The 13,625-nt window shown below is 54.6% G+C and overlaps 1 protein-coding gene across 3 annotated transcripts in view; it reads right to left on the reverse strand.

The window, feature by feature from the left end:
• Positions 1-4,307: 4,307 nt before the first annotated feature.
• Positions 4,308-13,625, reverse strand: part of TRABD2B (TraB domain containing 2B) — a 216,777-nt gene continuing 207,459 nt past the window's right edge. Inside the window, exons 6-7 of one of the 3 annotated variants that reach the window (XM_036892944.2) lie at positions 12,780-13,049; positions 4,419-4,770 (exon numbers count right to left, since the gene is read on the reverse strand). In XM_036892944.2, the coding sequence (XP_036748839.1) occupies positions 4,551-4,770; positions 12,780-13,049 (490 nt within the window). In that variant the 3' untranslated portion in view covers positions 4,419-4,550. Of the gene's footprint in view, positions 4,771-12,779; positions 13,050-13,625 lie in introns of all 3 variants that reach the window. The other 2 variants (XM_036892948.2, XM_057500187.1) reach the window with 2 other exon arrangements.

Below are 13,625 nucleotides of genomic sequence, written 5' to 3' on the forward strand. Positions count from 1 at the left end.
TATCTCCAAAAAGGAACAGCCCATGTTTGGAGAAGGTGGGGATGTGCTGAGATTCTGGGGAAAGGGCCAGTTCTCATGACCCCTCCCCTACCCCGTGCCTCCCACCCCAGGTTCCAGTCCAGCCCTCCCCAGGCCCAGAAGCCCCCTGCCCCAGGGCAGCAGCCAAGCCTGCTAATTCACACCAGGCCTGGCCAGGCTGTGGAAGAAGGCGGGGGTGGGTGGAGTTGGGGGCATGTTGAGCCTGGACTGATTCCAGAACCCTACTGGTTTAAACAGCCCGCCCAGGTGATGTTTTTGGCTGCTTAAATGAATTCTTGGAAACATAATAATGTTCATATAACCTGAGCATTACAGAGCCAGGAGGGACCCTCAGTGTTACCTACCCCCTCCCCTTGCCAAGACTTCAGCTCTCCTAGCACATCCCCCCACACGCCTCCTGAAAGGAGACTCACCCACTGCAGGGCACTTGGCCGTCCTTGGACAGCTTTGACTTTGCAGAGGTTAGCCCACTAGCACAGCTAAAGTCTACCTCTCTTCTTCTTCCTTCCTTCCTTTCTTCTCTACCAAAGATGAATTGAGTGCCATCTTTGTGTCAGATGAGGATATAAAGACAAATTCACATGACCCCTGCCATGGAGGAGCTCACAGTCCAAGAGAAGAGCAGAGACACTATCAGACAGTCTCAACACTGACCAGTGAGTATTGTGATAGATGCTAAGAAAGCACAAAGGAGCCACAGGAGGCTTCCTGGAGGAGGTGCTATCTGAGCTAATTCTCAAAGGATGAAGAGTTGGGGAAAGAGAAGAGAGTTTCCAGGCTTAGGGAGTGGCACATGTGAAACATCCCATCCATTCTAGAAATAACAACTATGATTCAGTCTGGCCAGGCACAGAGCGGGAGCGATGAGTGCTGTGGCTAGCAGGGTCAGCAGTACCAAATCATGGAGGGTCTAGAATATCCTGAGGACTTTGGTTTCTTTTCCATAACCACTGAAACACTTTCACCAGCCCCAACTCTGTTCTCTGCTGCACAGGGTACAATCAGAGCTGCAGTTCCCTGGTGCAACTCCTGTTGTCTTTCATGGTGTTTTTCATAAGCTTTCCTTTTGGGGTGGATCTTTCTTTGAGATCCATTGTGACAATGGCACCAGGCTGAAGACTGGGCAGGTAGGACAAGGATACTGAGCCCCTGGGTTTGCCCATGTCTAGCGGGGGCCAGGAAGTGGATGACAGAGCATCCAGCATAAGGAAAATCTGCTCATGGTCTTTCAGTGCAAAGGTAAATTTGCCTGTCAGCACAAGTTTTCATGCTTCATAGATGCTGGATCTTTGAATCTCAGAATTAAAGAGCCTGGTGATCGCCCTTTGCAGTTGCCTGCAGCCTGACTCATACACCTCCACTCTCCCTGCCATCACTTAGCTGCTGGCGCATTAGAACAGCCTGGAAGAAGACTAGAAGACACGGCCATGCTGACCAGCCCCAGAAAGTCCCTTAGTCATTCAATTAGTTTTCCTGAGAGACAGGTGACTGAGAGCCACCCCCACTCACCCATTGCTAATCTTCAGGTCACTTAACCTGCTGGACCTTAGTCCTTCCATCTTTTTTGCCTGCCTCAAGGTCAAACATGAAAGCTTTAAGAAATGTACATGATGCTCTCAGAGCAACAGGGGAATTCTATGAGGCTAGGCACATAGAATATGCTGGAAAAAATGTCAGCAGTAGCAATTAGATCATTCCAAAGTATGTGAGTGACTGCTGGTGACTGCTGGTGGAATGGTAGTTCTCTGGCCCAGGATGGGAGAATTCAAGTGCCCCAGCCATGCAGATCTCCATATATGTGCCTCAGCTCTTCTGGGATGTAAGTCAGCAAGTTCAGTTCATTTCAAGCCCTGACCGTGGGTGGTCCTCAGGGATCGGCAAACTCAGGCTGCAGATGTCTGACCCACATTGGCTCAGGCTGTCCTGTTCGCACATACCTGCCTAATCAAGTGGCCCATCCATCTGCTGCCCATCCATCTTTCAACACTTGAGTGCATGGTTGAAGGAGAGTTTGGAATCCCCCCGATCTTCCCAGAGGAGGGATCTGGGGTAGACTAGGGCTGAATGTACCTGTGGTCAGGGGCCTGGGCAGGATAACCTCTAAAGTTCCTTCTAGGAACCTAGGGTTGGGTGGCTTGTTCCATCTTGATGATGAATTTCTCCAGCCCAGGAAAAATGGCTGGACTCAGACTGAACAGAGAGCCTGGCACTGTGTGCACCAGCTAATCACATGCTGTGTTAATTTACTTCTTTGGCCCTGTGCCTGGCACAGATCTGGGCATGCAGTCAGGTGCCTGGACTGTTTACCCAAATGCTTCATCTTTAATTAAACTCAAGCTCCATCTCAATACAGCCCATGCCACACTTTGCCCTGAACAGAGGGAAATCTGGCCTGTGTGTTTCTAATTCCTTTACACTTATCTCATCCAAATAGTGCTCTGCACGATCCGTTTGATGTCCAACAGGCCTTCTGAGCCTGCTTTGTAAGCCAGTTAAGCCCCTTCCCGCTCAGAAATAGGAAGTCACATCTCTGCCAAGGATAAACGGACTCCAGCTCTGGCTGGGGTCAAGTTCAGTTTACAGTATGGTGCCCATGGGGCTGGCTGGACCCTCTGAAGCAGAACTCAGGGTTCCTGCCAGCAAGCTCAAACACATCTATTTGAGGCCAAGCTGGAAAGAATTTGGCTGCTCACCAAGATGCCCATGGGCCTCTGGCCATCCAATGAATTCTACCATGTCAGAAGGGAGACAGCTGCCAAGCTGGGCACACTGGCACTGGGTCTAATCAGCCAGTACCCGGCCTACCAGGGAAACCCGTGGTGCAGTGACACTCGGGAACACTGGGCCGGGAGTCAGCAGACGTGCCCAGCTGCGCAGCCTTGGGGAAGCGCCTTCCCTCTTTGGGACTCATTATTACTCTTACTGCTATGTGTGAATGAGGGCTTTTTCTGCTCTCAGGTTCCAGGAATTTGTAACTGATGAGGGTTCAGGGCTGGGAGGCAGCCACCCTAGGTCCTCTGCCTGCTTGGCCACCACCTTGGAGGCAGAGGAGCCTGGTCAGTCTCTCTGAGTCTCAGTTGCATGACTGCCTCCATTTGGCTGCTCTGCTTCCCTAGACCCCAACAAGCCACCCTCCAGCCCCTAGGTTTGATTTGGCAGAAAAGCCTCTCATTGGCTGTGTAATACAACAAGTCTGGGCATGGGTCATGTGGCACATGCTGTTACCAGAGCATCTGGCCAGAGGAACCAACATGAGTAACTGTGGCCAAGGCATCCCTCCGGCTGGAGTAAGAAGCTTGTGTTGGCCCATTTGATGAGATCTGCCTCCACTGGAGCTTCCTTGTGCAGAGAGAACATGGCAGAATATGGTAGAGACAAGCATCACTTCTGAATCACACTCATCTAAAGCCGCATTCCAGCTGGGTGATCTTGAGCAAGTGCCTTTATATCGTTTGGGGGGCTCAGTTTCCTCATCTGTGAAATGGGGACAACCATATCTCATAGGATTGGTCTGAGGATCAGTGATAAAGTGAGTATACAAAGTGCCTATCATGCCCCAGGCTCTGGACAAGCCGTGCTCTCATTACCATGTGACTCCTGGAGCCCCTGTCCCTACAACTGCCCTTCTGTGCCCACTCTTGTCCTTTGGGCCAGCTCACTCCGTTTAGCCATGACTTCAATAGCCTCTCCTATAAGCCAAGTTGGATTAATGATGCCAGAACAGAGTGGTGTGGATTCATCCCCCGGGTCTCCCACATGCTTTGTAACCTCGGGAAACCACCGTCCTCTCTTGGATCTCAATTTAACAGTCTGTCACCTGGGGCTGGGGGACCATCTCCCTCAGCACCAATATTTCTCCCTCACCCTGGTGCTTTGGTTTTAACACTTACCAAGAGCTCTGGAGGGCCAGTTCACAGACACTCAGGGTTTTCAAAATAGCAGCATTCTTTCAAATCCTAAAGTATTTTCCCAGGACTAGGATGCATCCAGAGGAGGGAAGGGCCGTTCACATCTCTGGCTCCCAAATCCAGCTTCACAAAAGCTAAGCCTGTCTGCCTGCCCCTCTCTCTGAGGTCCCTGTGGTGGGAGAAGCCAACCCCAGACACAGGAGGCTTTCACTAATCCAGGAGCAAGCCAGTTCAAAGGCACAGTCTGCATGAGGTGGCAGATGTCCTGGCAACCTGGGTTCACCACCTGGGTTGGCTTTGGGGCTAATAAAAGGGCTGTTAACATAGGTCACATAAAAATAGTTTTATCGGTAGAATAAATACATTTTTCTCTTTTAATATGGACACATATTTTACAAAAGAGCCCCATAGCACTATGGGAAATTAAGATCCTTCTACAAAAAAGAAGATGTAACTTGGGTACAATAAAGCTTTAGTGTTCTAACGAATCCCATCTGGACTGCCCGTGAGGGGTCAGGCACCCCTGGAGGTGGGGGCAAGGGCAGTGGGAGATGGCCGCAGACCCTGTGGCTTCTCTGGCCTCTCTGCCTGGGGCGGTGGGGGTCAAGAGGGCCCGAGGGTGTGCAGCAGGAAGGGGGCTGCGATGCTGGCAGCGACGGCGGGGAGGAGGCCGAGGGTGGGCCGCGTGTAGCCAGGCGCGGAGCTGCTGGGGAGCGCTGGCTCTTCCTGCTGCTGGAGCTGGTCGGAGAGCTGAAAGGGGGGCTTGGTGGTCCCAGAGCTGTGCGTGGGCTGCAGGGGCAGCGGAGGTGGTGAGGCAGTGGTGCTGGAAGGAGAAAACACAGGAAACTTGAAGTGATTGCTCAGCAGCCTCATCCTGGGCTGTGGCCTAGGGTTTAGATTCACTTTTAGTGGGTTTATTTTTTTTCCTCATAAAATAGAGAAGGAAATGAGGGGCTCAGACAGGGAAAGGGAATAACCCAGAGCCACACAGCCAGCAGGCTGGACTCCTGAGGCTGCACTCGCCCTCCCATGCCAGGCTCATGGGCTTCAGGTCCCCAGTGTGACCACCCAAAATGGGCCCCAGGTAGAAAGAATTGGAGTGCTATGGAGGAGATTGACTTAGACTCACATGGAGGCAGTCAGCCTCCACAACTCTGCGCACAGGCACCCCAGCCCTTCTGCTCTGCCCTTCCCCAGTCTGAAAACAAAACGCATGAACAGCTCCACTATCTCTCCACCCTCATTATCAGGGTTATCATTCACTGAGTGTCTCTGATCCTCAAAATGCACCTTCCCTGCAGGTCTCCCTCCCAAGTTCACCAGATGGGGAAACTGAGGCTCAGGGAGGCTGAGTGGTGGCCAGGTCACAGAGGCAGCAGGGGCAGCAGGAGGCTGGGGTCAGCCTCACTTTGCACACACACAGGTAGTTTTAGTGAAAGGTGCAATTGTTCATGAACTTAGAAGAACAGAATCCAGTTTCAGAGGTAATGGGTGAGATTGCTGGCTCAAGAAAGCCTACATAAAAGAGAGGAGGGAGAGAGAGACAGACAGATGGAAAGTGGGACAGAGAGAAATAACAAGAGATTGAGTGCAGAATGAATTGCCAGGCCGAGGCCAGCGCTTGGTAGCATTGGGGAGTGGAGGGAAGGCTGGGGGCCAGGCAGGGCGCAGGACCGGATGACTGGGTGGAATTCTGGAAAGAGAGAGAGAGGAAATGATGAGCAGAGAGGGACGGGACTGAGGAAGAGTTAGGACAACGACAGAGACATAGGAAGACCTGAGAGGAGGCTCTGGGATGGCGAAAAGGGTTGGGGCTGTGAAGGCAGTGTGTCCAGCTTGCACACGGTGGGGGGCGCTCCTGGCAGGCCAGAGAGGTACTCACAAAGCCTCGGGCCTGCACCAGCTCTGTGTGGCGCACTCGGCATGCACTGACCTCTCATCCTCATGACAACACCATGAGACAGGTATGACTACTGTCTCCTTTTTTGTTTTGGAGAAACCAAGGCACAAAGAGGTTAAGTACTTGCCCTAGGACTCAAGGCAAGACCCACCAGGCTCCCAGCAGGCGCTCCCAGCAGGCGCCTGGGTGACCGCAGTGTGGGCACACCACCTTGCTTTCCAGTGCTCCCTCTCTCCACCTGGCTGGCTGCTCTCTCCCTGGGTCATCTAGGGGCCCCCACCCCACCAGGCCGTGTGCACCCAACAACTGGCCACATCACTGTGGGGAGCTCTGTGGTCATCACCACAGTAGCCCAGCCCCACTGCCATCCCGGCCCATGCCTCCCACAGAGTCGGACTCAGCCTCAGCCTGGTGGGTGGGCAGGGAGCCCAGGGGTCGCCAAGCACACTCCTGCCTCCACATGGGCTAAGACCGCTGCTCTGGGAGTGGGTGTCTCAACGCCCTCAGTCAGGGAAGGGGTCCTGACTCCCTGCCCTGCCTCTCCCTCTGCTGTACTCCTAGTCATGATCCTGCCGCGAGAGCCTGCTGCCTCCTAGCCTGAGGCGCTTCTCAACCTGGAGCTGTGGTGCACGGTGCTCTGGTCTTCAGAAACTCCCAGGGGAGCTATCAGGCTTGCCATACACCTTGGACAGAGGGAAGACGCTCTTGAACAGAGTGTGCATGTGGAACTGGAGGGAGCAGATCAGACAGCTTTGAATGCCCCTTATCACACACAAAATCTGGCAAGTCAGACCTCCTACCCTGTACCAGCCTTCAGAGCCCCTGACACCTCTCACCTCATCTGGGGCCGGCTGACCTCGCCTTTCCTGGCTTTCCCGATGCACACTGCCCTCTCCAGTCACATTTAATGTTCTGGGGCCATTTTCCAACTCACCTTTGAAGGTCTGACTCAGTATCCCTCACCTGGAGCCACCTGGGAGAGCTAAGGTTCCCATGAAACCCCATACGTGTCTCAGGGATCGCACTGTGTCATAGGCACCTGTTGATGTGTACGAGTCTTGAATGGTTCCTATATGTAAAGTGCTTAGAAGAATGCCTGGCACGCTGGAAGCACGACATGGTTTTGGCTATTTTTAGTATCATTATTAGCATGTTTGTGTCTGCATCTCTGCCACTAATAACACCTTCCACTCGTAGAGCACTTACTATCTGCTGGCAAACACCATGCTTGATGCCAAACATGTGTCATCTCATTACTCCCATAACCAAGATAAGGAAACAGCCGAAGGGGATTAGGACACAGACTGCACCAGGCAGCCGGAGCCAGGCCCAGGTGCCTTCCCTAACTGAGCGGCTGTGCAAACACATACTGGGGAGCCCAAGAGGGAAATGTGGTGCTTCTTGCCGAGACCTCAAAAACCTGTGGGTGGGGACTTGCCAATGTGGGAGACAAGGCCTCATGTGGCTGAGGCCCTGGGAGGGATCATGCCCATGCCCAGAGCAGATGGTTACCTCAGCCCCTCCCCCACTTTCTTTTCTAGTGCAAAGAAAACCCCTGTACACAACACAAAAGGTCTACGAAAGTCCCTTGCTAGCTGCTGCCCTGTCCTTTGGACAGGGAGGGCTGCTGGCAGGAAAGGAGGCTGTGTACCCCCCAGGATGCTGTGCCCAGCCCTGCCACAAGGAGGAAGACCAAGAAGGAGTTAGGAAAACTATGTCTTAGAAGGCACCCAAAGGCATTTGCTTTCACACTTTGAAATCCAAAGATGCAAACTCCCCCTTGGAGCCTGAGGGGCGTTTATTGCTTGGAAGGAGTCCCAGGGAAATGTGGTGAGGTGGGAGGGTGAGGAAAGCCCCTCCACACACCCCCGCCTCCTCGGCCCACTCTGCTCACAAAGCACAGTCCCCAGTCCAGATCCCCCTGCCCCCAGGCCCACGCTGGGGAAAATCATCTCATGGTAAAGTGGCCTCAAAGCCAAACCAAACACTCTTGAGTTCCCAGGCTCCTCAGACGGCTGGCACCAAGGGGCCACATCTTCTCTGAGCCGACAGGGCCCTAGAGTGGGGAAGGGCCCCTTTGCCTGCGGGAGGCCAGGAGCTCCGTTCTGCCTGCCCTATTTCCTGTTTGCTGTGTGAGTTTGGGCAAATCCTGTCCCCTAGACCTCAGTTTCCCCATGTGTACAACGAAGGAGCAGGAACAGACCCAGGAACTTTATAATGTTTTCTAGCAGCAGAAGCCAGAAGTGAGCTCTCGGCAGGAGTCCAAGGTATGAAGCACAGCAAAGTAGGGCTGGTGCTTGAGATGGTGTCAGCTGTCTGCCCCTCCCTAGGGCTTCCCAGGGCATGGGTCCAATTTTTGTACTCAGGGGTCTTTAAGAGCCATCCGGGGCTGGGTTCTGGGAGACTCGGGGTCATGGCCTTCTTCCCAATGCAAGGGGCTGCTGGGCTGTGCCCTGGGTGACTGCCTTCGAGGGTTCTGAGGAGACAGAGTGGAGATGGAGTTGGGTCATGCAGGGCCTAGGTGGCTGGTAGTCCTGCTGCCTGGGGGTGGAGCTCTGCCTGTGAGCCGGCTGGAGGAGACCCCACTGCGACTCAGATCTGGGCCTCAGCCTCTCTGGGCTTAGCCAGTCAGACACAGGTAGAGATCTAAAGTGACAGGTCCTGGTGTCTAAGGCCCAAGCCAGCCTTGCCTTTGGCCACTTGGGCATCTCTGCTGGGAAGGCCTGCATCCTCCCTTGGCCCTTGCTGATGGGGCTCCTCTGCAGGCACAGGCTGGCTGACAGTGACTCCAGGGCTCTTCCAGCTGCACATATGGTGCCTGGCCGTAACTGGAGACCCTTCCTGCTCTTGTCCTTGCCCTCACTGAACACGGAGCTGGGTAACCGGTGTGTGGGCAGCTACTAAATGGGGTGGGGGGGCAGCCTGAGATGTGCTAAAGGCCCATGAACAGCTCCTGCCAGGGAGTGGGTGATGGGCCATCCTACACTGGCCTCTGAGAGTCCAGCCACCAGCTTTGGGAGCAATGGCTACCAAATGTCACCAGTGATCTGATGCCAGCTGACCACTTCACAAGCCACCTCATTTACTCTATCAGCCTCAAGGCATGTAGGAGGGGCTGGGATTTGAAGTTCATTCTGTCTGAATTCCTTTGTGCTTTAATTCACTGAGTGATCTGGCTTCCCATTTCTCATGGGGTTATCTTCTACCTCTAATCACAGGGGATTCTGGCCTCACAGACACTGACCACTGTGGACCTTCCCAGGAGAAGGAAGAGGAGGAGCTGGAGACCTCAGGCCCATGGGCAGGCCGGCAGGGGGTGTGCAGAGCCCTCCCAGGGCTCTTCCCTCTGAGGGGACTTTGGACATCTGCTCATACCTCGGGGAAACCGAGGCCCAGGAGGGCAATGACTCCTTGTGCATGTGTGTTCTGTACTCTCTGTCCCTGCATGGTGGTACCCACAAGGCTCTGGCTCCATTGCATCTTGATGCCACCTCTGGGCCTTGCTTCCAGCCATGCCCGGTACTTGGAAGGTTCTCTCTCCCCTGCACCTGCTCCTCATGGTTATCCTTCCAACCTGATGTCCTCTCACTCTGCTCCCTAGTTTATCCAACCCTCCACCCCACCCCATCACACACACACACACTCAGACACACACACACACACACACACACACACACACACACACACACACACACACACCAGCTGTGGACTGGGAGAACAACAGGGCTGGTAGAACTTCAGAGGCCAGTTAAGGCCCTAACTGTGCAAAAGGAGAAACTGGAGATTGCCACAAGTCCCTTGCCCCACTGGGGTGGAGAGAATGGCCTTTGCCCTGCTGCCCCGCCCCTGGCTCTCAGATGCAGGGGCTCCCCAAGACTGCTCTGCTGCCACTGTGCAGCAATCTGTGGACACATGCTTGGTGCTTTCTACGGCTCCCCATAAATCATCCTGCTACGGGCTGCTGCTTCTCTAAACTTCCTCTGGTGTGTTTACACCTTGGGTAATGAGGGGCACGGGGAGGCCAGCCTACTCCAGGTGGTGTCCTGGCCAGGCGCATGCAACCCCCATCCCAGGCTTGCTCTCCTTCTCTCACTCATGCATGCACTCAACAAACCCTCAGCGAGGCCTCTGGTGACCAGAGAAGTCCAACCAGACCAGGTCCCCAGCGTCTTCTGGCCTAGAAACACAAGTGAGGAATTGTGTGACTGTGCCAGGACAGAGACACCACGGGGACTGAGACAGCCACACTGCAGGGAGGAGGGGAGACTCAGTCGGGCAGGGGTGGAGGTGAGCGCAGGAGGGGAGCTCGCGTGGCCGTGGATGGATGTGACCTTAGTGTGGGACAGAGCTGGGTGCTGGTTTTGGCTGCACACCTGGCTTGCTGTATGGTCTTTGGCGAGTTACCTTACCTTGCTGAGCCTCAGTTTCCTTGTTTATCTAAGAGGGCTTCCTTCTGTAACTATTGACAGGTCTGGGGGCATGAAGAATATAAGTGCCTGGCGTAGAGCAGGAGCTCAGCAAATGTCCTTTTGCACTGCCCCCAACAGAGAGAGGAGCAACTACAAAGGTGGGGAGAGGGGCTGGGCAGCACATAGCCAGGCAAGACAAGGCCCGGAGTACCCCGAGGGTGGGAGGGGGGCGGCGGATGGAGCAGGAAAGGATGCAGAGGCTCTGCACCCAGGTGAGGACAGGGTGTTCCCCTGGCGGTGGGAGCACCGGGGAATCTCAGGCTGAGGAGGGGCGATGTGCAGGCCTGGCAGGAACCTGCTGCAGGATCACAGGTGGAAGGTGAGCGGGGACAGGGGATGGGGAGGAAGGCCCCAGTGCGATTTAAGGGGAAGAAAATGAGAAAACTCTGAATAGAGTTAAGGCCCCAAGGAAAACGGTTTAGCTAGAAAATGGCTACAAATGGGCCCTGGGTGTCCCTTCAGAGAGCTGGAGACTTGGGAGGGCAGTACGAGTCCCCCGGGACAGGAGCTGTGCCCTGCACTGGGGCCTCTCAGGGAGCTCGGGGCCTGCCTCCCCAAACAGGCTGCCGGTTGGTGGAAATGTCCTTCTCCCACCCAACCAGATGGAAGGAAGAGATCCACCCACAGTTTACCTGTTGGCTCCCTTTTGCCAAAGAAAAGCTGTTTTCTTCTCCTGAAACCACTCTCTGTCTTTCAGAGTTACGTGTTGTGAAAAGGAAATGGTTTGGAGTCATTTGCTGGGATTTACCTTTCAGACGTGGTTAGGGGCTGGGGTCTGTTGCTGGGGCTGACAGCCAGCCTTCTGTTACCCCACGGGCTGGACCCACCACTGGCCAGGTCTCCTGGTCACCTGGGAGGCTGATCAGGGCCCTAATGACCCTCCTGATTGAGTGCTTGAGGGGCTGCCGGCACCTCCATTTGCCCCGAGCCTCCCTGGCAGCCTGCAAGCCCTCTCCAGGGCTGAAGGAAGTGGCTCCCGGTAACTCTTTGCCCTCACTCCCAGTTTAGAGGGGTGGCCCATGCTGTGCACACGAGCCAATTGTGTCAGAGCTAATACAGCTGCAACAGTGCCTCTGCCTTGGGCAGGCTGGGCCCGCCAGGGCTCTGCAGAAGTACATTTCCCAGTAACTCAGGTCAGGCGCCTTGAACCAATGCCTAAAGGAGCAATGGGCTCGACTCTCAGCACACCCAGCACTGTATGATAGTGGACTGGACAATGTCAACCTCTTGCTGATGACTCAGGGACCTGACTGCAGGAGGCGCATGAAGTGGGCAGCACCGGAGGAGCCCCCAGCCCCTGTGTGACCCTGGACAAGCCCCTGACCCCAGGCCTTGCTTAGTTAAGCATCTGTAACTCCGAGTTGGGCCTGTTTTCCAGAGCTACTCAGAAGACTCTCCACTACACATTCAACACATGGCTTCACTGGCTCCTGCATTGCAGGTTCTGATTCAGGAGGTCTGTGGTGAGCCTGGGAATTTGTTTGCTTACAAGCACCCCAGATGATTGTTTCTGGAGGTGCTGAGGAAATCCCAGATGACAGTATTTAGGGTCCAGATGGAGACTCTGAGTGTCTGAGGGCCAACTCTGGGAAACAATGCAGGGCTGGGCTATCTCAGTGGGTAGGACTCTGACCTTCACTGATGGCCACCCCCTGGGGCATCCCAGTGCTTTGGCCGTGCTGTTTATCAAATATGGAGATTCCTACACCAAAGCAGAACCTAAGGCACTGAGCCTGCAGGCAGAGGTTGGAAGATAGCATCTTGGTTACAGCAGGAAGTTTGGGGATAGACAGGCAGAGGGGGTGGGACCAGGGGTGGGAGGGGTACACAGGCAGAGGATGGGAGGTATCAGTACAGGAGGATGATTTTTGCAGCTGCTCACTTGCAATGAGGTTTATCACAAATCCCCAGACTCCAAGACAGAGCCTAGAGCATTAAGGGTGTTGGGCCTGGTCTGCCATTCTCTCTGGCACAGCGGGATCTCCCTGTTTCTCTGCTAAGGTGTCTGCGCTCAGCCCTTCCAGGCGCAGGGAGAACACAGCCTTCTGATGCAGCCCACCTGCTCCACTTTACCCTAGTTTCACCTTCTGGCCTGTGGCCCAGATGGAACCCACTTTGCACTCCAGGGAATCCAGGAAAGCCAAGGGCAAAGCAGACTTTTGTCCAGTGCTCCTGAGGGAAACTTCTATTCCCTCACTCTAAAACAGAAAATTGTACTTGCTCTTACTTTGAGAATAAAAATGAAAAATTAGATGTGCATGTGCTCGGTAAACCACAAAGGATGAGCAGGGGGATCCTTTGTGAATGGGGTCAAGTAGCCCTGAGTGTCCGCTCAGGTATCCACCTGCCCTTTCTAAACGTGGGGCTTGCATATAACAGACGTGCCTGGCCCTGGGTGGGTCTGAGGCAGGCTGGCCGGGAGAGATACCCAGCTCCTGACAGACCTGCCCCTCCTCAGCTCACCTGTCCTCGATGCGGACCCAGAGGTCATTGAACTGCCGTGGCCGCTGGTGTTTGTTCTGCCTCTTGTGCCACTTCTTCTGCCGCCCAAATTCCTCCAGCTGGCTGAGGCTGTCGGGGAGCAGGAGATGTGGGGACAGGGCTGGGTCCTCCTCCTCGGGTGGGGTGGTGGGGGTCGCCGAGGGTGTTGCGGGGACAGCAGCAGCTGGGGTCACTGGGGCTGGGCTTGCCGAGGCCCCCTCAGGGAGGGGTGCGGGGGTCCAGGCGGCAGGGCTGGAAAGGGGCAACAGCAAGTGAGGCCCATGTGTTGGAGCGTGTCATCTGTGTGTGATGGGGAATGTGCTTTCATGGGAAAGTTGTCACAGCAGGAGAAAATGCCAGGGTGTCCTTGCTGGGCCTGGTGAGAGTAACCCAGGAAAACCACCATCTGGTGTTCAGAGATGGAGTGTAACTCATTGTTTCATATATCGATTCAATAAGTATTTATTGAGCATCTACTCTGCACCAGGCGCCTTTCTAGAAATCAGGCAAAAGCAGTAACCAAAACGAAGTCCCTGCCCTGCTAGAGCTCAGGTTCTGAGGTGGAAGGCAGACAGTAAGACATCCAGGACGTCAGATGGTGGTAATTGCGAAGGACAAAAATACAGCAGAGATAGGAGAGAGCGTGGGGATGGAGGGCATGAGGCAGGAGGGTGGTCGGGTCACTGCTGCGTGATATTGGAGCCCAGACTAGTAGGAGGTGAGGGAGTGAGCCATGGGCTGGTCTCTGGGGGCATATCTGATTTGGTCAGGGTCTCATTCATTAGACAAGCTCTGGCTGAGGGACTTTATGCAAGTTCCCTAACCTCA

The sequence above is a fragment of the Manis pentadactyla genome, chromosome 4, assembly GCF_030020395.1.
Source record: "Manis pentadactyla isolate mManPen7 chromosome 4, mManPen7.hap1, whole genome shotgun sequence".
Classification (NCBI taxonomy): domain Eukaryota; kingdom Metazoa; phylum Chordata; class Mammalia; order Pholidota; family Manidae; genus Manis; species Manis pentadactyla.